This window comes from Rousettus aegyptiacus, unplaced genomic scaffold (genome assembly GCF_014176215.1).
Source record: "Rousettus aegyptiacus isolate mRouAeg1 unplaced genomic scaffold, mRouAeg1.p scaffold_m13_p_12, whole genome shotgun sequence".
Classification (NCBI taxonomy): Eukaryota; Metazoa; Chordata; class Mammalia; order Chiroptera; family Pteropodidae; genus Rousettus; species Rousettus aegyptiacus.
In genome coordinates this window covers 57681590-57709369 of record NW_023416287.1, presented here as the reverse complement: position 1 = coordinate 57709369, position 27780 = coordinate 57681590, and the positions used below count along the sequence as shown (strand labels likewise).

Genomic DNA, 27780 nt, shown 5'->3' with positions numbered 1-27780 from the left:
ACAGCACTGGACTGAAGAGCATCTTTATGTGACAAATATATATCGCTCACTAGAGCGGTGTGGTGATTTTGCTCGTATTATACAATGCTTTGGGTACCAATCTTTGAGTAGTTTGTAAAAGTGCCTAGGAAGAAAGGATGCTGAAAACTTGTGTCTCAGAATATTATTGATCAGTTTAATTATGCTGAGTGAAATAAGCCAGACAGAAAAAGAGAAATACCTTATGATTTCACTTATATGTCGAATCTAAGGAATAAGAAACAAACTAAATAAAAACAAACTCACGGATACGGAGAACAAACTGGTAATTGTCAGAGAGGTAGAGGGTTGGGGGGCTCGGTGAAAAAGGTAAAGGGATGGAAAAGTACAAATTAGTAGTTACAAACAGTCACAGGGATTCAGAGTATAGCATAGGGTATTTTTTTTTTTAAAAAAAAGGTAAGTTTAAAATTGGAATCAGACTGTTTTCTGTTAATACATCCTGTTTGGGGAAATATTTTGAGCCCATTCGAGTGAATTATTTAGATTCTTTGTTGCACAGGTAGCTTTTGACTCCAGGGTGATAAATTTCATAACCAGAGTTCTTCCCCATATGAAATAATGCCAGTGTGATCTAAATACTATACCAAGCATATTAGTTTCCCACTGTTGCTGTAACGAATTACCACCAACTGGGTGACTTAAAACAATGGAAATTTATACTCTTGTGGTTCTGAAGGACAGAAAATTGGAAGTGTCCACAGGGTCACACTCCGTCTGGAGGCTCCAGGGGAGAATCCATTTTTTACCTCTTGCAGCTTCTGGTGACTGTTGGAGTTCTTTGACGTGTGGCCCCATCACTCTGACATCTGCCTCTGTGGTCACATTGCCTCTGCCTCCTCTCTGTGTCAGATATCACTCTGTCTCACTCTTTTAAAGACACTTGTCATTGGATTTAGGGCCTACCCAGATAAGCCATGATAAACTCTGGCTCTCAAAATTCTTAACGTAATCCCTCCTTTTGCCGTATAAGTAATATTCACAAGTTCTAGATGTTAGGATGAAGACATATCTTTTGGAAGTCCACATTCATTCACTACACCAAGAATAAAGTTTCCCTTCATCTTACTACATCTCTGACCAAAGAATATAATCAGTTCAAATCTAGCTCCTTCCTAGGCTAGAAGGTTTATATGCAAGGATATTGTTTTGCTTTGTTTTGTTCGAAAATGTGTAAATCAAATGTAATGTAACCAATGTCTTTTAAAACCAGCCTCTCTCTCTCTCCCAGTCAGGTACAACTGCCTTGTTCTTTGCTGCCCAGCAAGGCCATAATGACGTCGTGAGATTTCTCTTTGGATTTGGAGCATCCACTGAATTTAGAACCAAAGTAAGAGAACTTTCTTGATTTCATACCCTCTTAAAGAATTTCAGCAGTTATGAGCACTCATTTCTCTTCATCTATGATACAGATTTGTGCTTCCCTCTTTACATGATTTTCAAGCCTGAGAAGGTGGGTTCCATGAAGTTCCTTATAATGGTTCATGAGTTGTCCTAGGAACTTAAAACATGGCATTTTCACTCTAGGCTCATGATTGGAGAATTTTATGGGGAATTACTTAGATTCTGTTTTGCACTGGTAGCTTTCTACTCTGGGACACCAACTTTGTTACCAGGATGGATACAGTAGCAGATGCTTTCAACTTTCCCTGTTTTCATGTGCTTTTTTCTGCTTCAAGCTTAATCCTAGTATTATGATAGGAAATTTTGGAAGTATTAAGCTGATCCTAGGGAGTTAGAGATTTCTAAGGAGAGTGATTTGGCAGGCAGTTTACTTTCTGAGATGTCCTCACCAAAATATATACTATATGATTACAGTTTATATAGTTGGGCAAGGAATAGTGGTTCTTCCTTTAAAGAAGTCATTGATTCTTCATGTCGAACATGTGGTTAAGAAAACAGACTGCAGAAAGATTAACTTTGTGTTCACAAATGATCTTACATGATAATGTTTTTAGTAGGAGGAGAATTTGAACTGCCATAACATTTTTGTAATTGTCAACTTATTTCTTGCCTAATTATAACAAAAAAATTGATGAAAATTTGCCCAAGTTGGAAACTTTGAAGTTTTCTCAATTCATTGTATATGACATTTTCAATATCAAGGGAGTTTCCAGTGGGTTTTTTTCTGCTAATGTGATAACTATTAAGTAGATGTGAATATCGGCCAAGTTTCTGTCTTTTCTGAAACCTGCTGTTGGACTGCATACATGCCTCCAAACACACTGAATATAATATACAGTAATTCAAAATATAGGTATGTATATAATTATAACTAATATAAAAATGACATTATCATTTTATTTTTCATTGTAAAAGTGATACAACTAAAAACAGAAAGTAAATTTCTATAAACCTAAATTTCAACTCTTTGAACTAAATCAGAATGATCATACTTGGCCATATGGCTGTTTCAGCTGTGTTGGTTAGCAAGTTAGTGCTGGCTTAAAGATTTTGTACATGAGCCAGTCTGTGCTGTCCCAGAAATCCATGGAACACAGGGCCTGGGGGGAGCCATTCCACATGTTTCCATTAGGTCAGCTGCAGGTGTCCAGGAGCTTTTCCATGGGAAGAAGAGTGTCGGGAGGCTCTGAATTTTAATATGGTCCTGTCATCAAAACTGCTTTTGTGTCAACAGTTGTTCACATTGTTATTAAATCTACATCCCCAAAAATGTATTTTTAAAAATATAATCTATCAGCTCTTCCGTGACCATCATCATATTTTATCTGTTCTCCAAACTCATGAGGCAAAGAGCTAGGAAAATTCACAGACCAAAACTTGGAAATGTTAGTGCTCATGGCTGCTATTAAGCAATTTTTTGATGCCCACCCACCACTCCCACACCCTCACCACCACCTCAGCTCTCCAATCTCTCTTCTGCATTCCCTCCCCTTTAAAACACAGCTGTACACGACCATGCATCATGTCCCTCGCTGAAGACTTACTTGGCCACTTGCATCCTCACTTGCCTATGAATGCAGGACCTCTTCTAACGGTGTTTCTCCAAGTGAGGCCCACCTGCTCACCACAGTCCCCTCACATGACTGATCAAAAGGCCTATTTCTGGGCCTCACCCAAGACCTACTAAATCTGAGGGTGGAGATCTGAGTGTAGTGGCATTTTGAATAAACACCGTGGGCCCAAATTTTAAAAAGCCCACTATCTTATATTTGTGATTTGCATTTTAGAACCAGATTACATGTTCTTGCATTATTTGCAATTAGTTCAAACATCTAAATACCGATTCACAGAGCCAAACCAACAACTATCCCAGGTGGGAAAAGATAATGCATTAGCTGCAGGACCTGAGAAAAACCATTAAGGGTTTTGGTTGACCACAAATTCAGTGAGTCAGTAATGTGATGTGTTGGCAGAAAAGCTAATTCTAATTTAGGCCACAGAAATAAAAGTAGAGTAGATGGAACAAAGGAATTTCCCGCTCTCCATCAGACCGTGCTCACTTCGTAGTGCTCTGCTTAGGCGTAGGGCCCACATTTTAAAAGAGACCTGGACAAATTGGCACCTGTTCAAAGGAAAATACTAAGTAGGGTGGTGAGAGGCACATAGAATTTGCTATAATTATCCACTCTTTTAATGGATGCAAATCTTGTCCCATGAAGGCAGTGGCCCCAGAGGGTTACTTCAGAAAAGCACCTTAATCTCAGAGACCTGCAACTGGGTGGAACCACAAAGAGAAGCCAATGTTTGTCAAGAGGGTCTCTGGCCAGGAGCCACAGGAGGCTCTTCTGGTAATTCCAAGACAAAACTTATTGGTACAGACTTTTTGTTCTTTGATTTCTTTATTGAGAGGCAAATAGATGATTCTGCATTTGACATGGGAAATTTCTATTTTTATTATTTTATTTTTCAATTACAGTTGACATACAATATTATATTAGTTTCAGGTGTACAACATAGTGACTTAGGTATTTATATAACTTACAAAGTGATCACCTGGATAAGTCTAGTAAACATGGGAAGTTTCCAAATTAATTATACTCACTTAATCAAACAACAGGAATAATAAATCGTAAGCCAGTCATCCAGTGTACAACCTAATGGTGTCCTTAAGATGAACTCTGTCATTATTATGCAGAAAAAGTAAAAGGAATAAAAGAGGAAAAGTGAATTTGTTATTATCTATGAAGAAATTCTTTTCCAAAGTTCTCGTTATATGAGGAGCATTTGTTTGGTAAGATTTGTGCCTGGACTTTCTGATGTGTTTATGCTTTGCATGTCTGTAGGACGGGGGCACTGCCCTGTTGGCTGCCAGTCAGTACGGGCATGTGCAGGTGGTGGATACCTTGCTGAAGCATGGAGCCAACATCCACGACCAGCTTTATGTGAGTTTGTTTCAAGAGGACCTTAGGTAGACACTTGCTTATTCCCTCATCACAAATATCATAGCACTCTAAATTTGAATGCCAGAAGTGCCAGTTTCAAAATATTTCAATAACAAATAGGACTTTAATCTGAAACATCAAAGGAAAAATACATAGTTAACCAGATGATCTTCTTCTGTGTAGAAACCACAATCTTATTTACCCATCTTCATTGTGCCCTTTTAAATCTCTTACACATGAAATAGTTCATGCACCTATGCAATTAGGATCTTCAAAAGTCATGTGACACATACTTATTCATAACATGATGAACCCAGCATATGGACTTGCTGAAAACCAAAATAAATTCTGTTGTGGAGTTATTTGAGAGGAAGAGCACTAAAATGGACAAATCAATTTATTTGGAAGAGAAATGAGGTTAGGTAGATAAAGACCTGTGAAATGCATGCACATCATCGACCTTTCAAAGGTATCCACTGCTAATATGGGTCTGTTTGCAGCTAAGTGGCAATTAGTACATTTCCCAAGCACTTTTTTAAGTGATTGTCATTGTAATTCCATAGGATTTATGGAAAATATGATTCTGGTTTTATAGGAGAAAATAAAATACGAGGAGATGAAGTGACTTGACAGAGTATCATAGCGAGGAGTAGCAGAATTCCTGTTTCCAATGATCTAAAAACCATCTTTTAGGCTATCCTACCACTCAACATTTAGCCCTTATGTCTGGGGCACCATATACTTTCACAGACATGTAATGAGAAGTGTAGGTGTGAACTTTTCCCTTCAAATATCCTATCCAGAGTTTACACAGTTAACTCTGACAAATCATAGACCTCTTTGAAGCACATAGCAACTAGCCTTACCCTTTACACTTCAAAATCTGCAACACTCTTTGATCCTGCAGCATTCCCAGTTGAATGACTGAACTACTTGGTAATGGTCTGAAGGAGTAATTCCCAACTCTGGCTGCCTGTTTGAATCACCGAGAGAGCTTTTAAAAAATACCACTTCCCAGGCCCACCCCTGACCAACTAAGCCAGAGTTGTGGGCACAGCTTGAGCAATAGGTGGTTCTGATGTGTAGCCAACTCTAAGTAACCCAGGTATACGGCTTTGGCTATTTCTTTGGCTGTACATAGGTGCAGTATATCCTAGTGTGTGCATGACTGTATATATATGCAGGTTGAATGAGAAAAGCCCAAGACTTTGGAAAAGGAAAATAAGTTGTGATTTTCATAGCATTACCATTAGCAGTCAGCAATCCAAACTGATGGTGGGTATAGAATTGTACTGTTAGATGATATTCTTCCCTAAAAGCTCATTGGCATGGCACATAATCATAGAAATATAGAGTTTGGGGAGAGCCCATTTCCACAAGAAATTCTTCTCTGTTATAAGGTGACTCAAGAAATTTCATGTACCAGAACTTATATTTTCTGTTAAGACTTTTACCCTTACCCAAACAGTCCAATGTAAATGTTTCCATTAAAAACAATTGGAATATTGGAAATCCTTGTAAATGATCTCTGAAAACTTCTAGGAATATAAATTTGTAACGCACAGTAAAAGAATCCAATGGATAGATAACCATTTTAGAAACTTGCTAAGAATTATCAACTGCTAAGGGCATATAGAACTTTCTGTGGCAACACGGTAAGGAGCAGTTGAAATTTTCATCCCCATATCAAAGGGATGCTTAAAAGTCTGTACAGGCTGATTAATTTTTTAATGATTGCCTTGAGGGGAGTCTGGCAGGTCAGCTGACACCCACTGGAAATCTAGCACCTTCTACATGGCTGGACTTGTAGAGAAAGGTGCTTTGTATTTTCACTTGTGGTTAGTGTCCTGATGGGAGGGCGGTAATTAGCTGGGGTAGCTAGGTGTTTTCCACTAGGATGCGCTCGGGTTTTCCACTGCAGTCTAAAAGTAATGAAGCTCGCCGTGCTCTGTGCATGCTTCCATATGAAGTGAGCAGCTGGGGAGGCTGCATGCCTGCAACTGACCCATGTAGTGTTGAAATTACCCAATGACACATCTTTGAGAAAAATGAAATGACCAGAGATGTAGACACCCAGTTAAAAAAAAAAAAACCCAAAAATAATTGGAAACAAACACTTGCTTTAGGCTTTTGTGCAGGATTGCTTAGTTGTTATGGGTGTCTATTGGGCTGGCAGGGAGCAAGTTCATGTATATTCTTATGAGGGCAGTTATTCTGAAAGCATTGTGTGTTTTAAATTTTAGAGACATTGTAGGTTGGGGAGACTCAGATAAAGGGGCAAGAATGAGAAAAGAGTAAGGAAAATCTAATTCAAAGGATACATTTTACTCCTGTTTAAGAAAAGCACACAAAATAAGTTTGGGGGATTTGTTTAGTTTTGGTTTTCATTAACAGACTTTATTTTTTGTTTGTTTTTAACTAACACTTAGTTCTTAATTGACAAAAGAATTTTGTTAAATATATGCATTTTTAAATGTAATTAAAAAGGGGATGGACTCATATCATGCAACAAAAACAGAAAGCTAATGAGAAGCCTATATAGATAGGAGAAAAATGGTGACTGGATATTTAGAAAACCTGGGTGCTACAACTAGATATATCATAAGCTCTAGGATCAAGATTTTGTAGAGTGAGTAGTCATTATATACTTATATCTTATCCTTATAAAACTGTCTATTTTAAACTTACCTTTCAGCCTGACTTAGTGTGAGGTTTCAGAATCATTCTTCAAAGAATAAAACACTAACCATGTATGTGAAAAAAAGAGGGAGATGGAAATGGAAAGTTATGTTAAATGTATGTACTTTAAAATGTAGTTTCTTTTAAAATATGAAAGATGATTTTTTAACACTTTCAATGTGCTGTCTCTCAGGATGGAGCCACTGCACTCTTCCTGGCTGCCCAAGGTGGTTACTTGGATGTTACTCGATTATTATTGTCTTCAGGAGCAAAAGTCAACCAGCCAAGGCAGGTAATGTCCACATGTGCAGGGAAGTGAGGAGGGAGGGTCTGCTGTCCTCCAGCAGCTCCTACCTAAGTCAGCTCTGGGCGTCTTTAAACCCTATAGCTTCTATAATGAAAGTTAATCTTTGATTAGGGTTTCTCCTGTTCTTTGCTTTGCGCTCACCTGAAATCAGGCTGACATCACCATTTACTATTTTTAAAACTTGGGTGTTTCGTGTCTGAGGTCAAGTACACACTCTGCCACCTCCTGTTCAAATAAATCATGGCTACACTGAGGTAATGAGAGTAGGCCAGACTGGGGCATAAGTAAGTAGAAGCGCGTCAGGTGGCCTTGTCCCTGCCCACTCTCTGCCGAGTGCTGCCTTACCTCTTACTCCCACTTCTTCCACCAAGTCAAAGAGGGGCCCACTGGAGCCATTAGCAGGTCCCACACCTTCATCTGTTGAGACATCATTTACCAACAGCAAGCTAATATCTGGCAAATCAATTAATTCACACTTAAAGGAACAGAACTGCAAGGTAATACAGGCCACACTTTTTAAATGGTGAGAACCATCCAAATGTAAGGTGTTACAATTAGCTTCTCTTATGTAGGAACTTCTTCTGCACTAATTAGTTTGTTTTTAAGAAAATATTTCAGATTAAGGTAACATTACTTTAAAGATAGTTTTCTAGAGAGAAGTCAAGCTGATTTCTTACTGGTAAATGACACCCAGGCAGACTCCCACTGTAACGTGACCTGCTTTGTCAATGCTTGTCTGTTCACGTAATGAATAGCTATGGGAACCATATGGTCCGTCCAAGCTCTTGGCCATAGGCTTCTCCAGTCTTAAGAAAGTCCAAGTGTATAAAGAATCTAAGGGAAAAAAAAAGCCTTTGGGCAAAGGAGGTTTGAGGTCAGGAATCTTGCATTCTAAATCCAGTTTCCCAATAGCTAGCTATGTGGTTTTGAGCACATGAATCAACCTCTCTGGACCTCTCTTCCTCCATCTGAAATTTAGGAGGCTGGGCAGGATGATCCTGATGATCTCTTCAACTCCCAAATTTTTGAGAATTGTCATATGCAATGTTCAGTCAATATTTCTTGAGGACTTAGCATGTGCCAGGCACTGCTATGAATGTAAGGTTATATTTTTAGAATTTTAAAAATATCCTTAGGTTTAGATGGCCCTAGGAATGCTTATGGGAAAGAAAGCTTTTAGAAAAAGTTACACTTGCATACTTGCCAGAGTTGATGTTTGGGGATTGGAGCTTAATATTTTCTTGTTGGTCTTTATTTTAAAATTGTTGAATGATTCTGAATCAGTCTTCATTTTACCAAAACTAATAAAAATAATTGGTTATTTTTAGATTATGTAAGCTCGACTTGGAGGCCATTATTGACAATACTGTTGTGAATTTAGAATGAGAGGTTATCAAGATTATTGAGTCTCTCCTCGCTCTCTGTACATCCTTCTAAAATAATTTCTGACACTTTGACAAATCTATTTATAAAATAAGTTATATTATTCATATGCCTAAAGTACTGTATGTAGAAAATCAAGTTGATATAAGAGATTATATTTCAAATGTTGCATGGGTTTTGTTCATTTAAACCTAAATTGAGCCATGTGATGACATTGAAACCAAGAAGTTAAAAGAATGAACCAACATTGCCATGGTAGCCACAACACACCACAGTGTTTTTCGTTCCTCAGGAGTGAGGATAACCGGGTCAAAGTGGATGACCTAGTCTGACTCTGTTTACTCAAAGTGGATGATCTAGTCTGGGAGTGGGAGGAATCTACCCTTAGGTCAAGGAGCAAGTGACATACCGTTCCAAAGGTTGCATCTAATGTGATTGTTTGTAATTGTGAGAGCCCAGCTCTTAAAAGACTGTTATTCAAGAATAGGGTGTTTTATAACATAAGAATTGCTTTGGTGGGGGAGGGGAAGCGATGGAATTTTCCCTTTTTATAAAGCAAGGGTCCCCAACCCCTCAGACACGGACCAGTACCAGACAGAAGCCTGTTAGGAACCAGACCGCACAACAGGAGGTAAGGTAAGCGGCGGGTGAGCCAGCGAAGCTTATCTGTATTTGGAGCTGCTCCCCAGCACTAACATCACCACCTCAGCTCCACCTCAGATCATCAGGCATTAGATTCTCATAGGAGCACAGGTCCCTGGTGCCAAAAAAGGTTGGGGACTGCTGTTTAAATATAGAGAATACTAACCCCACTTTACCCTTTCTACCCCACAGCTACCCACTGTGCCTATAAAAGCCATAATCTTTTTACTGCCTGCCATGAGCTTATAAATAAAAGGTCAGTCTAGTTTAAGTTCTGTCTTCTTTAAAAGAGTAAACTCTGCATATTTAATTTCATTCCAGAAAAACAGGTAGTGTCATAAATATAGCCAAAGTTATATAAGCCTAGCTGCCTTTGTCACAGATATGAGGAAGTTAAGAAGAAAAAGTCTAATTAAAACTTTTCATTAAAATGGCCTGCACATGCTAGAATATTGTATAGGTAGGGCATTTGGAAATCTTCTATTATGAAATCTCAGCTGACACACTGAGTCATTGTCAGAAAATTCTTGGATTTATAAAATAAAGACAATGATATTATTTGCCTCATTTAATTTCTTGATACTTTTAGATAAATCTGCTTTATAATTTTTGCACTGCCATTCTATGGAGTCCTGACATTTAATGGCACACCGTAACAAGGTATTAACCAAGTTTCAATGAAATCATTCAGCTGGCATTTGATCTGAGCTGCAGGGAATCTGAATAATGATAGAAATTACTTTTCCTTGTAATTCTATCACTGACGAACTAACTGAAAACCTTTTTACTACTTTCATGAGAAGGAATTATAATTACAAAGCAAACCATAGGCAGTCTTTGGAAAAATTGTTTTTGATTTGAAACTTGAAAAAATTTTTCTTTTAACTTGTCCTAGATAAAGAGGTTAAGAGTCGTAGAGACCACTGAAATCCACAGTCACTCTAAGAACTCATTTTCAGTTCTTTCTATGGGTCCTCACCAGGTAGAGTTGATATAAGTCAAATTTTATTTTTTAAGAGTGAAATATATAATTGTCTTTCTACATGAGAGTAGCATTTTTCACAGAAAATACAATATTGAAATATTTATCAATTATAAACAATGTTAGTTTAAATTCAGCATTTGACCCAATATTATTTTCTTTCAAGTTTCATAATCAAACATTTCCTAGAGGAAGTAGAAGAAAGATCTTAGGAACACCCTTGAAGGCCTTCACTCTTAGATATAATAGCCACTTAAAAAGTATTATTAAACTTTGAACTGTTAACAGTTCCAAATAAAACAAAAATGCCAAGGCATAGGATTGATTTCTACACCCACTTAATCAAAATTCAGTTAAAATTCTAGTCTCCATTGGCAAAAGAAAAATGTTGGGAAAAAGAGTGTATGAGAAATGATGTCTTAATCAATCAAACCTTTTTAATCATTAGCTGAGATGGCTATTTATTATGTTTTTCTATTAACGAAATGCTTTGATATATATATTTCCTAACTCAACTCACCCACCTTATTAAATAATACTTTTATAATACTTTTAGTGAGTGGTAAAAGTCTGACTCTATTTACCCAAAGCCGAGATCGGCCTGTCATCATTCATCTCTGTCTAGTCCTCTTACTGTGCCAATCAGTATTTCTTTGAAGCCTGACAGAAAGGCCATCTCATAAAGCGCCTTCTCTAATAGAATCCTTGGTTTGGACTTGTATGCAGAGATGCTGGGACCTACATAGTAGCGGTTCTTCTGGGTTGCAAGCTTGGAGGGGTGGACTCAGTGGTGGGCAATGTGAGAAAGTCTAGCCAACAGATTGGTGCAGTAGCCTGAGAGCTTGGAGATGGGAACAGACAAGCAATAGGGTGGGCCTATCACTTGCATTCCCTCTGTGCGTCATAGGCACTCAGAAGAGGTATGTTGACTCTGGAAGGTGCCCTGTGGCTTGGGCAGAGTGCCAGTGACATCTGAAAGGCTGCAGTACATAGTGATCAGGGACTGGAACTAGGACAGACTCAGTTGGAGCACCCAGGCTCATAGGAAGACTGTGAGAGCCAGCCAGAGAGCCAGACCCAGATCTTGGAGGAGGTTGGGATGGGGGTGGGAGAGTAGGGGATGGGAGGCTGCTTGGTGGTTATAGGGATATGGATATCTTAAGGAAATGAAACATAGTCCCAGTTTGCTTATTAACTGCATGACCTTGAGCAAGTTGTTCACTCTCCCTAAATCTTCGTTTTTTCATTTGTAAAACCAAGATAACAATTGTACCTTTACTATAGGCATATTGTAAGTATGAAATAATCTCTGCAAAACTCTTAATGCAGTGGCCGATATGCGCCAATTGCTTAGTAAATGTTAGGTATTGCTATTATATTTCTGTTCCTTAAGGACTCACTGGAACAGAAAACCCATCAGAAATCAAGGTTGTACTCTTTCTCTTGTGAGCCATGTGATCTCTGTCATCTCAAAGTCCTTCTTGCTTCTTTTTCTCTCTCCTCAGTCTTTTTCTTTTCTTTTCTTTTCTTTTTTTTTTTTTTGGTAGGGGGACAGTTGCTCTGCTTACTTATCTTATATGTGGTCCTCAAGTTTACAGGTCCGACTACCAAACTCTTAGGGTAGCCGTGTCATTGTTATAGCTCATCTTTGTATACCAAGCCACAGAGGACTGGCTGGCCTGCCCATTCTTGGTCTGATCACCTGTGGCTGGGTAGAATGGAGCCAAGCTATGGTCAATACAGGCATCTGGTAACATCTTTTATATACCCATTTGCTGGATCAGGGACACTGAGCAGGGACACAACAATAAGAAATAGGCTCCAGGTCAGAATAGGATTGGTAGCGAAGTTGTCTCAATACTGAAGCCCGTCTGCTACCAATTAGGTTCCTTATATCTCTTGAGCTGCCAACTCAGCATAGAATTGGACTTCAAGACTTTCTGTATGCCCGGAGCCTACAGGTGAAGTAGCCTAAGTGTGAGGACTGGAAGATCGTAGAAGCAAAGAGCTAGTGCCACTTAATATACTCATTTCCATGGAAGAGAATGGTTTTAATTATTTTTTCTCAATAATCTTTAGGAGCCTAAAAAGACTATATAAGATTTAGTCTCTAATACAAGTCTTGTCATATATTCCATCTCATGCTTTGATCTATCTATAAAAAATGTATTAGAGGATCCTCGAAAATGTTATCGCAAATGGAATGAGGGCATAACAGAGTTTGAAGGAACTGCAAAAGTCACCTATTGAACCATTCAGTGGGTACTTGAATCCTTTCTCTAAGAGTCCTGTGGAGCTGTCGGGAATCCTAGGTGAGGGAGCCCTCTACTACCTCATCAGCTCATTTAATCTTTAACCAGCCTCATTATCATTTCTTTCTTACATTTAGCCGAAGTCTCTGGTAGCTTTCACCTGTCAGTCTTCTTTTAATCACTTGGTATGCAAATAAGTCTAAATCCTTTCCACTTGGTGTGCACACAAGTAGTAAATGACAGCTATAATAACCCTATGAATCTCATCTCCTTCAAGCTAAGTGTTCTGTTTCTTTTTTTTTTTTTAAAAAAGCATTGTAGAGGTTGTAACTTCCACTTCGTGATGATTTATTCAATTTAATATACTTTAAAATATATTTTTTTGGTCAAGAAGTATTTAAAAACTTATATAGATGTTTTAAATATTTTATTCTATTCCAGTTCTCTCCAAAACTAAAAAAAGGAGCTAAACTGGCTGAATTTCTATCATTTCTATTTGAAGTCATCTTCAAAATGAAATTCTGACCATTATAACATAAAGAAAAAATAGAAGAAAGCAGAGATTGAGATGTACAGAAGAGGAAGATTTCTCCTATTCATAAACTATATAATTGACTGATAAATAATTTGATTTGACAATAATGCTCTACCTCACATTCAACTCCCTGGGTTCAAAAACCAGATTTGGACAAGTAATTAACGGTAATGAAATACACGGGTCTCCCCCAGATCTCATTTTACCAGTTGTTCCTACCTGCTTAATCAGTTATCCTGCATAAAAACTGAGAGGATCAAATTAAATAATGCATATAGAAATGCTTTGTAAATAAAAGTAGAAATTAAAGTACTTGCCATTTCTCCTGATAAATAACTTTTGAATTCAGTTACTGTGTTCGAAGCATCTGTTAGCTAGTCCTTGTGCTCAGCACCCTTTTATATGTTTTCTCACTCACAGATATCTCTGTGAGTCCACTATTTTTGTAGAAGGAGACACTGAGACACGGAGTAATTTACTGAGGTCTCATAACCAGGAAATGGTGACTTCTTTTTCCACCTACTGTAACTATTGCATTTAAGGTGATAGAATTTGAGTGTTAGCATTTCTGTTAAGATATTAATAGTTGTTCCCAATATAGCACCTCTCCGCACATGTCTACATATTAATGTCAATTAATAGAATTTTACTGAAAACAAACCCTCTGAAAGCATAGCAAACAGGCTGCTGGCCGCCTTTCCTTGGCTGCCCTCTGCTGGCAATATTGACAAAGAACAAACGAATCCAGAGCAGGTAAAGAGGAAGGAGTGAGTGCATCAGCACTTGAGCTCCAGAAAAGCCTTTGTGGAACCCAGACTCCTTCTCCTGCCTCCTGGGATCCCACCCACAGCCCTTTGGGCTGCATCTCGTCGGATTTCCCACCCTGCCTGAACCATCTGCGCCACTCCAAGCCACTGTGACTGTAGATGTTCTTCCTTCTACATGGAATGTCCTCTCCCCTCTCTTCCCCCTGGCAAAATCCTAGTTCTCCTTCAAGACTGAGCTCAGACATCACCCCATCTGTGAAACTGACCCTGTAACTCCCATGCAGTAAGAAGGCCCCTCTTCTGGTTCACCTGGGACATTTTTGTCTATACTTTGTTATACCACTACAGTCATACTGAAATTTCCATGTATCTTCTTCACTAGACTTCATTCCTTTGATAACAGGGACCAGGTCTTATTTTTAGTACTCTGCCTTAGACTAAGAAAATGCTGAATAATTGCCTGGTGGTCGAATGCATGAATGATTCTCCTGAATTGGGAGAATAAAGTTAAAAAATAAATGTAGAAATGCTTCATAAACTAAAAGTCCAAATTAAGGTATTGTGTATTTTCACTGATAATGATACATAATATTCAGATTGAAGGGTACTTCTCAGAGGCCCTTTTAAGGACCACGCAGGGCGAGGGTGTTTTCAGCTTTCTTCCATCCCTTGTTTCGGTACCTCTTCCCCATAAGTTTTCCAAGGCACAGATATACCAATGTCCTCTTGCTGCTCCTTAGCACTCTCAGATCCTTCTAGGCTCCTGATTTGCCATCATCTACCACATTGTTCAAATGTCTTTGTCCTTTGTCCCTTTGCCAGGACAGCAATGGGCAATAATCCTCTGCCTGCTGTGGCTAGTAGACTGTTGTTGAAATTCCATACTCCAGCAAAAAATGAAACTTTATATCCTGTAACTGAGTCATCTTGCTCTTCAGCTCCCATTCCCACTGGTGACTAATTCAGTCTTATCTGACAGTCTTTTGGGGCTGTATTACCTTAATTACCTCAGAAGTTAAGTTTAGTCAACTCTGGGTCCTCTTTCCTCTTCCTGCCCTTTTCTCCAAAGTGACCTAAGCTTCAGAGGTCAGACCATCACATGACATTAGGGTAGAGGTGGGGATGCTCATGTGTTCTTGTGCTGGCTTATCTAGCCTTTCTGGTCCTTGGGCATCCTGAACTGGTACCCTAGAGATGCAGCTGGTTCTACTATATGCTGGCCCTGCCATTGTCTCTGTTCATGAAATCATGATATTCTGTGGCCTTTTTTCCCCCAACCCCAGGCTTTCCAGGCCACTGTTTACCTATCACTGCCAATTTCTCACAGGTATGCAAGGACTCCTGGGTGCTCAGATGCCTAGTGGACATGGACTGGGGGGATCGGTACATGCCCCGGGTCCATTGGCCCAGAGAACTCCCACAGTCAATTCTCTTCTCTCTCAGGCAGCAGCCAAGAGCAGAGCTTCTGTAAAGGACTTGCAGTTTTCCTGAGTTCCATCCCAAGTACAAGAGAAAATCCTTCCCCATCTAGAATTCACCATAATTTGTCTGCATGTTTCTACCACCCTAGCTTACCCAACCTAAATTTATCCCAGAGGGGTGAATTCACTTCCTTCCAGCACTGGAAAAGTTTTTTGTTTTCCTTTCTGTTTGTCAGAAATCACCCTACTGTCAAATCCTTCTCTGTCCCTTGGATGTTTCACCTTTTTTTCCTCTGGAGTAGTACGTCTCAGCCTCGTGGCCTGGGACGAGGAAAGGGGTTTCACGGGAAAAGGGTTGTTGGAGGAATAACACACAGGAAGTATCACCCAAAATGTCATCCTGCTATAACTAGCTGGCATGCAGCACTTCCTAGAAGACACATTATTGCATTCTGCATAAAATTAAAGTCCCTAAAAATGATGTGGCTGTGGCAAGTTCTGGACATCAGAAGAGTGAGAGAAATATCTTGTTCTCTGACCCTCAGAGCCCCCCTCCAAGGAAGGTGCTCACTCTTCTGTTTGAATGAAGGGTCCGCACTAAGCCCAGTTTGTTTTGTGAACCCACCAGAAAAGCAAACAAACTGACAAAGTCTTGGGGCAAATAAAGACAGGCTGGCTTCTCCTCTCTGGGTTTGTGAAATTTGGGTGTGCAATACAATCGCTTCCCACACTGCATTCCATGAAGTCTTGTACCACACTCTGTGATAAAAGGTCGTGTCATAAAATGGCTGTTTTATCAGTCAAAAAAAAATTAATATTGGCAATTAGCCAAGTAGCCCAGGTAATGCCAAATACCAGTCGACCTCCTCATTTGTCAGCAGGACGTTCTTTCCGGGTGTAAACTTGCCGCCATATGGATACTATGTGATCTTCTACTGATCGGAGTGTGTCCTCTCGTGCAGGACGGGACCGCGCCGCTGTGGATCGCGTCTCAGATGGGCCACAGCGAGGTGGTGAGGGTGATGCTTTTGCGTGGAGCCGAGCGCGACGCCGCCCGGAACGTGAGTTTGAGTGAAAGCTGCACAACGTGGGGATTCAGGGTGGAGAATACCTGCTCTGAAGTTTCAAAGTTTAACTCGGTTTACAAGTGCGGAGAAAACGCGGCTTTATTTTGTCTGTAACTCACCTGGGTTTTCTCCCAACCTCCACCTGCTCTTTAGCAGGAAAACAAAATAAAAGTCTCAATCAGTTGAAACTTAGGAAGTGCTTTTTCTTATCTTCTTTCTTCCTGATTCCGGCTAAACCATTAGAGCAAGTTGGGGTCTGTACTTTACTGTGGGAGAACTCTGTGAGCTAAATCCTCCAAATGCAGCAGTTGATACATTAAAGCAGGAGAAGAATAAATTTGGAAAAATTCTTTTTAAGGCCAAAAAAAATGATGTCAGAAGTAGAATATTAATTTTTGAACTTGTCTTTGCACTTTTCTTAAAACAGATTTCAATCTATCCTCTTCCTCCTCTCCTCCACCGCATACCCAGAGCAGAATAGAGCAAGGTTACGTACGAGCGAAGGCAAAATGAAAAGCACATTTTGAATTTTAAAACAGCAAATTAATACAATTCAAGAATTATTTAAACCATTGCAAATACTTCAACAATTAATTTCTGCTAAGTCATAAACTGCACAGAATTCCTCTTTAGTCCATCTATGTCCTAAAAGTATGCTCTTGAAATTTCCCTTGTCCCTTACCTGGTGTTCTCAGGAACTGGAAGAATATGAATTCCCAAATGTCAGGATTCTAAAATAATATAAGAAGTCATATATTTTGTCTGGTATTCTTTCATATAGAATTAACTGCTTAATATGCTCTAAAATGCTTCTAGATTGAGACATTGCAGGTCTGTGTTTTATGCATTTTCCCTGTTTCTGACAAGCATATTCCTAGTTCTCAACTAATACTTTGTTCTCAGCCAACACACACATATGTTAATAATCAACTTTTGTTTTTCTCTGTCTGTGAAGGATGGTACAACAGCTTTACTGAAAGCAGCCAACAAAGGGTATAATGATGTTATAGAGGAGTTGCTGAAATTCTCACCCACCCTTGGTATTTTGAAGGTAAGCGCTAAACAGAAATTTTTACCAATCTGTAAAAGAAAGAGGTTAGAAATTAAGTAGTCTATACTTGGGAACTGCAGTAGAATCTTGGAATAATTCACATAGTTAGTTCTGTTCTTGAAAGAACATACCTGTAATTTCTTAATGTTGGAGATTTGTGGGCACTGGTAGAAATGAGAAGGTGGTAAAAGAATGAACCAGAGTTTGTCAGTATCTAATTTTCCAGAAAAAAAAATTAGTAATGAAATTGCTAAATTGGAAAATCAACCATATTGGCACACCACTGGAGGATTTGTGAAATCTTCCATAAATCATGAAACACATGATTTTTTTGTCCCACAAAACACACAGGACAGGTGTTCATGTTCCTTATCTCCATTACCTGGAGCAAAAAACCACGCTATCACCTCAGGCGAAATAAATAAGCCTCAAACATCTGGACATCTCAGAGAATGTGTCATTCTGGAGAGCTAGGTCTTCCAGAAAACAGCCCCAAAATTCTTTTTTCAGTTGTAATCATTTTGGACTAAAATATTTCTAAACTAGAGTATATACGAGGCTTGGCAGTCTTTTTCAATAAAAGGTCAGTTGGTAAATATTTTAGGCTTTGTGGGCCTTACAGTCTCTGTTGCAACTGCTCAACTCTGTCATTATAGCACAAAAGTAGCCATAGAAAATACAAAAACAAAAACAAAAGTGTGATTGAATTCATGCAACACTTTATTTATAGACATTGTGTTTCTGGAATTTCGTATTTTCATGTGCCACAAAAAAATATTCTTCTTTTAATTTTTTTAATTCTTAGCTGCCAGGACATAGAAAAACAGGCAACAGGCTAGGTTTGGCCTGCGAGCTGTAGTTTGCCGATTCTGGTATACACTCTCCCGTTTTCTTAAATAGAGGACACCAAACCTGTTCTAAACTTAGAACAGTGGCTTAGCATTTGGGGGTGGGGGTGTGCCCTCAGGGTTTATTGAGGTATATAGTCTACCTGCTCTTGAGGGACCCTAGAGGCTTTTTGGACACTCTGATTCTGATCTTTATGTCCTTAGGCTCCATTCTTGCTGTCCACTGATAAGAGCTGCTTGTGTCAGTGTGCTGGCCCCTCCCCACTAATCTTCCACAAGCTTGGAAACCAGGAAGCTGCACTTGTTAATATTGTTTGTAAAGTGTGAATAAATCGTCTGTGAAAGTGAACTTTCTATGAATAAAAGAAATGAGCTTCAGAAATGGACTTTGCAATATCTAGTCTCATTTCAAACAGCTCTTTTTTGGCTTGGTTTTTAATTCTGGGCCATGTTGCACATAGGTGCAGTCAATCCATAGGTTGGTTAAGATTTAGATAAGTGAAATTTACATATGGTAGTGAACTACCATATATATGAAAGCAAACATGGAAAAATGCTACTTTGTTGGAATTTTTCTCTGGGTATTATATTTTACTCTTTTATAAGAATAAGAAAACTTTCTTTTCTTTTAATAAGTAGTTAATTTGGAAACTAAGCTTGCATTTAGGTAGTAGTATTTACCAGAGACATGGAACAGATGTCATAAGACTGTCCATCGTTCTTATATTAGGTTTGTGATATTCTCTTCCTCTCCCCTTCCAGAATCTGGCTGCATACTGCACCTCGGCCACTTCCTTATTTCGATAAATATTTGTGATGAATTCTATGAAATGTCAGCAACCTATCCACTAGGCCCTTCTGTGCTCAGAAATGCTCCAACCCCGGACTCAGGGCTTTCCTCACCTCGCATGCTCTTACTCTTATGCCTTGTAACTCCAGTTGCTCTCCTTCCAGCCTGCCCTAGTGAGCATAACATGTGTAGCTGGGCTGACAGGTCAACCAGTTGGTTAGCCAGCCATTCTTCCAGCATTTCTGGAAGTTCATATAAAGCACGAAGTTTATATATGTTGTTCTCAAAGGAAAAAAAAAGTGTTTGACACAGCATTGTTTTTCCCCCACAGCAAGTTCTAACGTATATAAAACTGACCAAGTGATCATGAAGTCATGTGCACCCTGGGCCAGATCTGTTTCACTTGCAAAAGAACATTGGCAGTATTTACACTGACCATCTACTCTGTACCTGAGGGCACTACATTAGATGCTGACATGACTTTGAAAAGGGAATATAAGGAAGTGTAAGGCTCTGATGTTCGGTCTCATCACTCAGGCTGGTTCATGATAAAAGCCAAGCCGAGAGCTGATGGCTGTGAGCTCACTCCTGACACACCCTGTTTTCTCTTAGAATGGGACATCGGCACTCCATGCGGCTGTGCTCAGCGGGAATATTAAAACAGTCGCACTGCTCCTGGAAGCAGGGGCAGACCCAGCCCTGAAAAACAAGGTACTGGCTTACCTTACCCTTTTTTTAACTCTGTTAGGCACCGACACAAAGAAATAAGGCAGTGTCTACCTAAACTAAGGTAACATCTCTACATTTCTCTGACTCCCATCACGATCTTTATACCTTCGGCATAGCAATGGCATGCGAAGTTGTCATTAGATTATGAGTGAGCAGTACATTTGGACCCAGAGAATTATACTAAAAACCCTGTATCTTCAATGTTTTTCCGCTAACAATGGTGCAGCTTCCCGGGGCAGGGAGTAAGTAGTAGGGCAGGAGTTGTGGGGAGTAGGGTTATGAGTGTTCTATCATCAAAGAAGAGTCCTAAAAATGTCAAAATTCTGGTAGTTTATCGCCATCCCCCATAAATTGTATGTTCATATATTGAGAATTGTTTATGCTCTATTCAGTGACTACATAGAGACAGTGTTGCTTTTATATTGTTAGTAGGGCTTTATACCACTGTTACATCAACCTATAATTTTTATAAATCAAATTCCTTAGTTTACAATTAGGCCAAACTTGGAGGTGGAAGGTGCACAATAACCTTAGAAAAAAACTGCCTTATTTCTTCTTATTTGACATCTGCATAAGCAGTCAAATGTACAGATGAGGACAGTAGCCTAAGAAAGATCTTGAGAAAACACTGAACTACTGACTTTTGAAGGAGGAAGTAGGAGTGGTACTTATTAACAGGGAAAAATATGAAAAGTAATTTTGATTTTATACTCATCTACTCTTTAAATTTTTATGTGTCTACTAACTGTGTTTGATTTTATTAATAATAAAAACAAAAACATATAGTACATCATGACATTTTTAAAAGAAACCATTAAGAAGCACTATTAAACAACATGCCAAGAGTCTCTTTCTTTTCGTTTCACTTAGTGTGTGGAATTATTATTTCCTTGTTCCTGTTTGAAGATAACTTTTCTGCTTGCTTCTTCTTAAGATACTTGGATTTGTTTTCCATCAGCTGGCCTGGCTGAGTGATAAGCCAGTTGAAATCACAAGTGTTCTCTTACCTTTAGACCTTGGACACAGGCTTCCTAAAGAGACCAATCTTCATTGCTAAGCCATTCAGTACTGAATTAAGGCAAAGGGAAAAAACATTACCTTAGAAACTGAAAAATGCAATTCCTTGTGTGTCTCCTGGGATCTCAGCAATAATGATTATGGGGAATTTCCAGTGACCACAGGGCTGGACTTTGGACCCTCTCTAGAGCTATTCGAATATATGTGTGGGCTGCTTATGTTGGAGTTTCATACTACACATGCCCTTAGAGAGCTGGGAGTAGCTGCCAGGGAGCCAGCCCATCCACCAGCCACCCCTTAGGAGCCAGCCTCTGTAAAGGCTGCTCCAGAAGCAAGGATATTGAGATTCTAACAGCCACGCAGCCCTCCTGAGGGGGTATTCTTGGCCTTCACTCATTTATTCATTCATTCAACTAACACAAATTGAATGCCTACTAGATACCATGCATGGTGCTATTTACTGGGGAGACTACGATGAATGAGATTCACAGAGTCTCTGCCTCAGAGAGCTCAGAATTTAGTGGGGAATGAACATAATTAAGCAATTGTAATAGAATGACAGAAGCTATCAGCAGGGAAGTAAAGAATGCTATGGAAGGCTTCCCAGAGAAAGTGACTTCTAAGCTAGTAGAGAAGCAGTCATCTGCTCCAGGGCTTCCAGGACTTCTGCTCGGGAGCTTTGAGTCTGACAAGAGTGTAACCAATCCCAGTGGCCTCTCCCCACACTGTAGCCATCCCTGTGGGTGCAGGAGTCCTGTGCTTCCAAACCCTAACTGAGGACTCAGAACACATCTCCCAGGAACAGTAGAGAAAGAGTGGTTTGATGCAGTGCTATCCTGAATATGGACCTATGGTTCTGCTTCCTAATGAATACGATGGCCTTTAGGAGCTAGGCAAGCACTAGCTGTCATAACAGTCCTTACAATCTCAGCAACTTGAGAATTCAGTGGGGTTCAGCCAGAAGAGAGGAGGAATGAGATCAAGTTTCTAGAACTATCTGGATGACACACAAAATAATGATGTGATAAACCAAAACTTGACAATACAGTTTGAGGGTATAAAGCCTATTTTAATGATAAAGGATATGAACATTTGTGGAGATAATCACACAGCTTGTTTTCACACACACTGTAACCTGACAAGCTTGTGGACAGAGGTGCAGCTTCTCAGATCCCCTCTTCTTCCTAACTATAAAGAATTCTCTGGCAACCTGCCAGCCTGATGACCGAGGACCAATAACCAATGCAAACCAGTTAGTTATTCCTGAATGGACTCTGAGACTGGATGGAGCTTAGGTCTGTTTACCAGGAGCATTTTTCTGCAGGCCCAGGCCTTAGAGCTGTTCAATGTCTGCTCCTGCAGGAACTAAGCTAATAGTAGAATTTGGCCCCATGGAGGAACCTCTGGTTTACAGTAGCATAGCATAGCATAGCATAGCATAGCAATTTTCTGTCTGATTAATTCAGTCTCACATCATTATCAGGGGTCCTTTGTAACAGGCTGAGGTGCAGCCATAGAGGACAGTAGACCACTTGTGACAAACTCACAATTTTACACAAATCTTTGCATAATTCTTCCAAAGTGAGGTTCTAGCTAGCAGGTAGGAGTCAAGGAGCAGGAACCTGTCTAGAAGGTGGGACTGCAGGATCTCCATCTATGGTCAGGGTCCCAGATAAAGCAGCTGGGATTCCAGGCTTGGTTGCAGGGGGAAAAAATACGAGACAGGTAACATCTATATCCAAGCCCTCTCCCCCATTCTGAGTGCCTTTCTACTTTTTAATGCCACCCCCGCCCCAAATCCCAACAATATTCTTTTGACTCATCAAAATGTGGACCATTGAGGATCCTCAAGGCCCTTTCAGGAAGTCTAAGTCAAAACAACATTCCTAATACATGGATGTGATTTGCCTTTTTCACTGTGCTGATGTTTTTCCCAACAATGCAGAAGCAATGGTGGGCAAAACTGTTGGTACCTTAGTACATATCAAACTGTACTGACAAGTGATTTTATAAAACTTTGTAAATTATTTTACAGAAATACCAGTTTTACTTACAAGTGTCTTTGATGACGCAGCAAACAATTTTAACTTTGTGAAATCTTAATATTCTGTGTGACAAAATTGGAAGTATGCATAAAGCCTTCCATTGTACTCTGAAGTGTGATGGTTATCAAGGAAAAGTACTGTGCAATTGTTTGAATTGCAATGTGAACCTGCTACTTTTTTCATGGAACCCCATTTTTACTTGAAAGAATGAATTGTATCTACCACATGAACCTGACAGCTTCCCAATACTTAAAGGTTTTTTTGATGAATCAGTGGTAATATTAATAAATTTACTCTTTTGATATTATGTAATGAAACATGTCACCATTAGGAATATCTGCATAACTTAGTCAACCAATATTTTCTAAATGACCAGTGCATGATGTTACAAATTCCACCTATAGATACACAGACCTATGAATTTTAATGTAATAGAGTATGAAAAGTTCATAGATATGGTTTCAATTCCACCCTGCAGTTCCCTTTAAGAAACTACCACTTACCCTGTGTTGGTGTAGCATCAAAGAAGAATATCTACAATAATCTAAAAAGATTGTCAAAATGCTTCTCTCTTTTCCAGCTACCTATCTGTGTGAAACTGAATTTTCAAACCAAAACAACATACCGGGTGCAGAACCAGATACGAGAACCCAATTGTCTTCCATTAAGCTTTACTTTAAAGAATTATGCAGAACTGTTCACAATGCTACTCTTCTCACTAACTTTTTGTTATTGAAAATTTTGGAGTTTTTTTTTTCATAACTATGTTAGTTATGTTAACTTGTAATGGATTTATTAATTTGAATAAATTAATAAATACATTTTAAAATTTTTTCAGTTTTCACTTATAATAAGTTAAAAATAAAAGCTTATTGGGGTTCTCAAAATTTTTTAAGAATATAAAAAAGTCCTGAGACTAAAAAGTTTGAGAACCGTTGCCCCATAATGTCTATTACATGTGGTAGGGACTTGCTCACTAAATCAGTGCATAAGGAATGTGTCTCAGCTGTGCTGTGAAAAGAAAAGACATACAGTGAGACAGGTCAGGTGAAAAGTGGAAGCCGGTGAAGCAGCTCTTTCTCAGGCATCTCCTATGCTCTGGATGTTTCCTAACTGCCTTCTTATCAAAAGTCGCCAGTCGGGAGTCTCAAGTCCATAGCAGACAAGCTGCCAGATACATTTAATTAAATATAAAGGATCAAATTTAATGTTACCACTATTTATTGAGCATATACTAGATGTGCTAGGCATTGTGCTGGAAATGATGATACACTGATTAATAAGACATGAACCCTGGCCTCCAGGAGATCAGTCTAGTAAAAGGTATGGCGAGATAGAAAAATAACGCTAACAATGAGATAAGAGACTAACAGGTCATATTTACACATTTTAAACAGACCTTTGATGATTTAATACAAAAGAGTCCAGTAAAGTTTTTCACCAGTGAAGGAGTAAGTCAAGTTTGGGTCAGGGCCACCCCTTTGGAGTCCCTAAAACTGCACCGACTGTAGAAATTCCTTAATGCCTATCTTCTTTTCTTTCAGGCCAATAAACTTCCGGCAGAATTAACCAAAAATGAACGTATATTGCGTCTCCTCCGAGGTAAAGAAGGGCACAGAAAGAGTTGCATATTTGACTGAAAGGTAGAAATCTTACCCACATTGTCCAAAAAGAAATTGCTTTTTAAATAGTGTTGGAAATTCTTTTAAGAAAGAAAATGCTCCAAATGCCCACTCTGGGACCCTGACCAAGAACAGCTGTGCTTTGTGTCCTGAATCAAGAACAGAACAGCTCAGGGACCCCTTTCTTTCCCTTACACGGGCTTCTCATGCTGGCCTACAACCCCACTAAAATGGGGCATGGCAGTTTCGTGGATTCCACAGAAACTCATTTTAAATTACACTAACTTGGGCCTCTCAGTTAAACTTGAATTGTTAAACCTTCTACGAGGTTCGAGCAGGGAGACAGACTGTAAGCCTATAAAAGACTGAAAGTCTAACTATCAGTGAATCAACACACTTTTGCTTTTGTGTTAACTGTGAGTGTGCTAAAAGATATAGCTCCATTATAATGGGAGCTACATCTTTATGTCAATGCAGTTTAAAATGTTCTCTTCTACACAAGGATCATAGCCATGGTCACTAAAACTCAAGGATGTGTAAAGCTATGTTATAAAAAGCCACTTCTGACATTCCACCATGTGCTTTTCAAAGATGGACTGTTGAACTATTAAAAAAACATTATTCACTTGTAAGCTGATCTTCATCTTATTCCTAACATGTAAAAATCATTTTTACCTAGAGTCCATATTTTAGATATGGTAAGATACAAGTGGCAAATTTGGAAATTCAGAAAATTAAAACCACAAGAAATTTAAGCTTGTTTCATTGAGCTATTGTTTTGGTTCTATTATTGGGAATCTAGTTCCCATGCCATAACTAAGTAGATTTAACATGCTGTGGAATCTTATGCTTCCAACACTATGTTGCTTAATACAATGACTTCGAGGTCTTTGGATAAAATGTGATATATGCAAGTACAATATGTTGTTATTACTGTTGCAGGAGTTTAAGTAATAAAAGACTGTTATTAGTATTTAATAAGTGTTCATCTATGCATGTTCTTGAGCTGATTGATTCCAAGAAAGAAACCTAGATTTTATTGAATTATAAAATTCAATAAAAGGGTATGTCATAAGGGGGTGTCAAAATTTATATTCAATGCACTTTATAATCAATGGTGTCTAAATGCCTTGGTCAGTGCCTGATTGCACACACAAAAATCAAACCTTCTTTCTATAATCTACCATAATAAATATTGTTCATATTTCTGTTATTTATCACATCTTTTGTTTTCTTATGTTCTGCTCTGGTTTCCAGCCAGTGTTCTGTTGAAGATATGTTAAGATGGAGGAAGTGTAAACTCAAAAGATTTTTTAACCAATTTGCAGTGATACTAAAAGCATTTCCCTTAAGTCAGTAAACAAAGGAACATAATTTTTGAAATTAGAAAGTATTCCTTTAAAGTTTGTTATGATTAATAAAATAATTGATCAACAAAATTCAGCTTATTTTGATTAATATCACAAGCAAAACCAATAATGAGCAACCCACAGCCCCCAGAGATACCTACAGCCTGACTAGCTATGCAACATATCTGCAATCTAATTTTAGAATAAAAAATTAGAGAGCTGTGTCTACATTGTAACATACCCACATATAAACATTTTAGTAGCTTAAAAGCATTGCCAAATTCTCATTGACTTTCTTTTATTCAGCAAAATTATACAAATACATATTTCCCCCTCCACAGGAATTTTATATAGCCATATTTATTTTGAAGAGGAAAATAATGTGGCCTTAAACGCTATACTTTTTTTTTTTTTTCAGTTATCTCTGAGGCCAAAAATGGTTGCTCATCACTGATATAAATCCAAACAGTATTATAGGTACTGATAACAAAGTTCCAAAAGATAAAATGGGGTGAAATCACAAACTTAATGTATTTCATTAAAATATGTTGTTCTTGGCCTATTCAGTAGATCATTTTATGTGGACAATGTTCTTGGTCAATACGAATCCAGTAGCTTTAACAGCATTTAGTGGAGGACTCTTTACTGTAGGTAAGAGGTCTCTCATTTACAAGTCTCACATTTGGTCTAGAAGAAATTATCTCTGTAGCAGGGAATATGATTATATTAGTCACTCACCAAAGACAGAAAATAAAGTCTGTTATTTAAAGTTAAATTGCATTTATTTTACACACAGGGAGAGGATTCTTATTTTATGTTAATCTAATTCACAATTCAATGGACTCTGCATCCTAAGACTTAGAACTAGCAATCCCTATGCAAATGATTTGCTTAAATGAACCACAAAAATTTTTTGTTACATCCATTTGTTTGATGAAATAGTCCATGTTATAATTCAAAATAAAGTTAATATACTACCCAATTTGCCTTTGCTGCTTTTTCCTGTTTGTTTTTGATCAGAAGTTATTTCTATGTGGTTTTAATAAAATGGAATTTTAGAGTTAACAATTCAGCTCTGTAAGCTTTATGTTACATATGGACCTATGATTTCATTGTTTCTACGGTGGATAGCTTTTGTGATGATCCCAAAAGGTTTTCATTCAGACAAAAATTCCTGAGATAGTCATAGAAGATACTAAAAATAGAAACTCTTAGTTGTACATCATGATGATTTGATAAAGGCATACCTCATTTTATTGCACTTCACAGATGTTGCATTTTTTTATAAATTGAAGGCAAGACTCTCCACCAGGAAAAAGATTTTGACTCACTTTATTGCAGTGGTCTGGAACCAAACCTACAATATCTTCAAGGTATGCCTGTATGGCTTGGGAAAGGATTCCCCCCATCTAGTTAATTAACACATCCATCACCTCACATATTGATCTATTGTGTGTGTGTTCAACATCTTAATTTCTATTTTTATCGTCTGTGATGCTCCTGGCTCTTCTGTCCTTTACAGTGGCTTTTTCTTGTGGGGAAAAAAAAAAAGGCTGATGGTTTTACACAATTTCTTGTTTAGGGAACAGATATTTGCAGTGGTAACATTGGGATTCTGGAGAACTCCATAGCCATCCTAGCTTTCTCCACTGCTCCATCCACCCTCCACAACCATGAAGCTATGTCTCATCATTACCCCATGCCTGGGACACCTGGTCAGAGGATAAGAGCACCCCCAAATGCCAGGCTACTTGGAATCTGATGAAGATACCTGCATTTTGGGGTGGGCCTGCGCTGCAGATTCTAGGAGTGAGAAGCTGGGGTCCTAATTTCACAAGAAAGTCGTTTTGATGCTAGAACTGGCTGAGCCTCACAGGTAGTGACCTGGTGGAGTCTGAAGATTATTAAT

General features: G+C 38.7%; 1 protein-coding gene across 8 annotated transcripts in view; it reads left to right on the top strand.

The window, feature by feature from the left end:
- Positions 1-26853, top strand: part of ANKRD29 (ankyrin repeat domain 29) — a 50266-nt gene extending 23413 nt beyond the window's left edge. For 5 of the 8 annotated variants that reach the window (XM_036229909.1, XM_016165863.2, XM_016166253.2 and 2 more), the window contains 7 exons: positions 1271-1369; positions 4287-4385; positions 7258-7356; positions 16316-16414; positions 17376-17471; positions 19722-19820; positions 24445-26853. In XM_036229909.1, coding sequence (XP_036085802.1) covers positions 1271-1369; positions 4287-4385; positions 7258-7356; positions 16316-16414; positions 17376-17471; positions 19722-19820; positions 24445-24540 — 687 coding nt within the window. In that variant the 3' untranslated portion in view covers positions 24541-26853. The other 3 variants (XM_016166024.2, XM_036229910.1, XM_036229908.1) reach the window with 3 other exon arrangements.
- Positions 26854-27780: the final 927 nt, after the last annotated feature.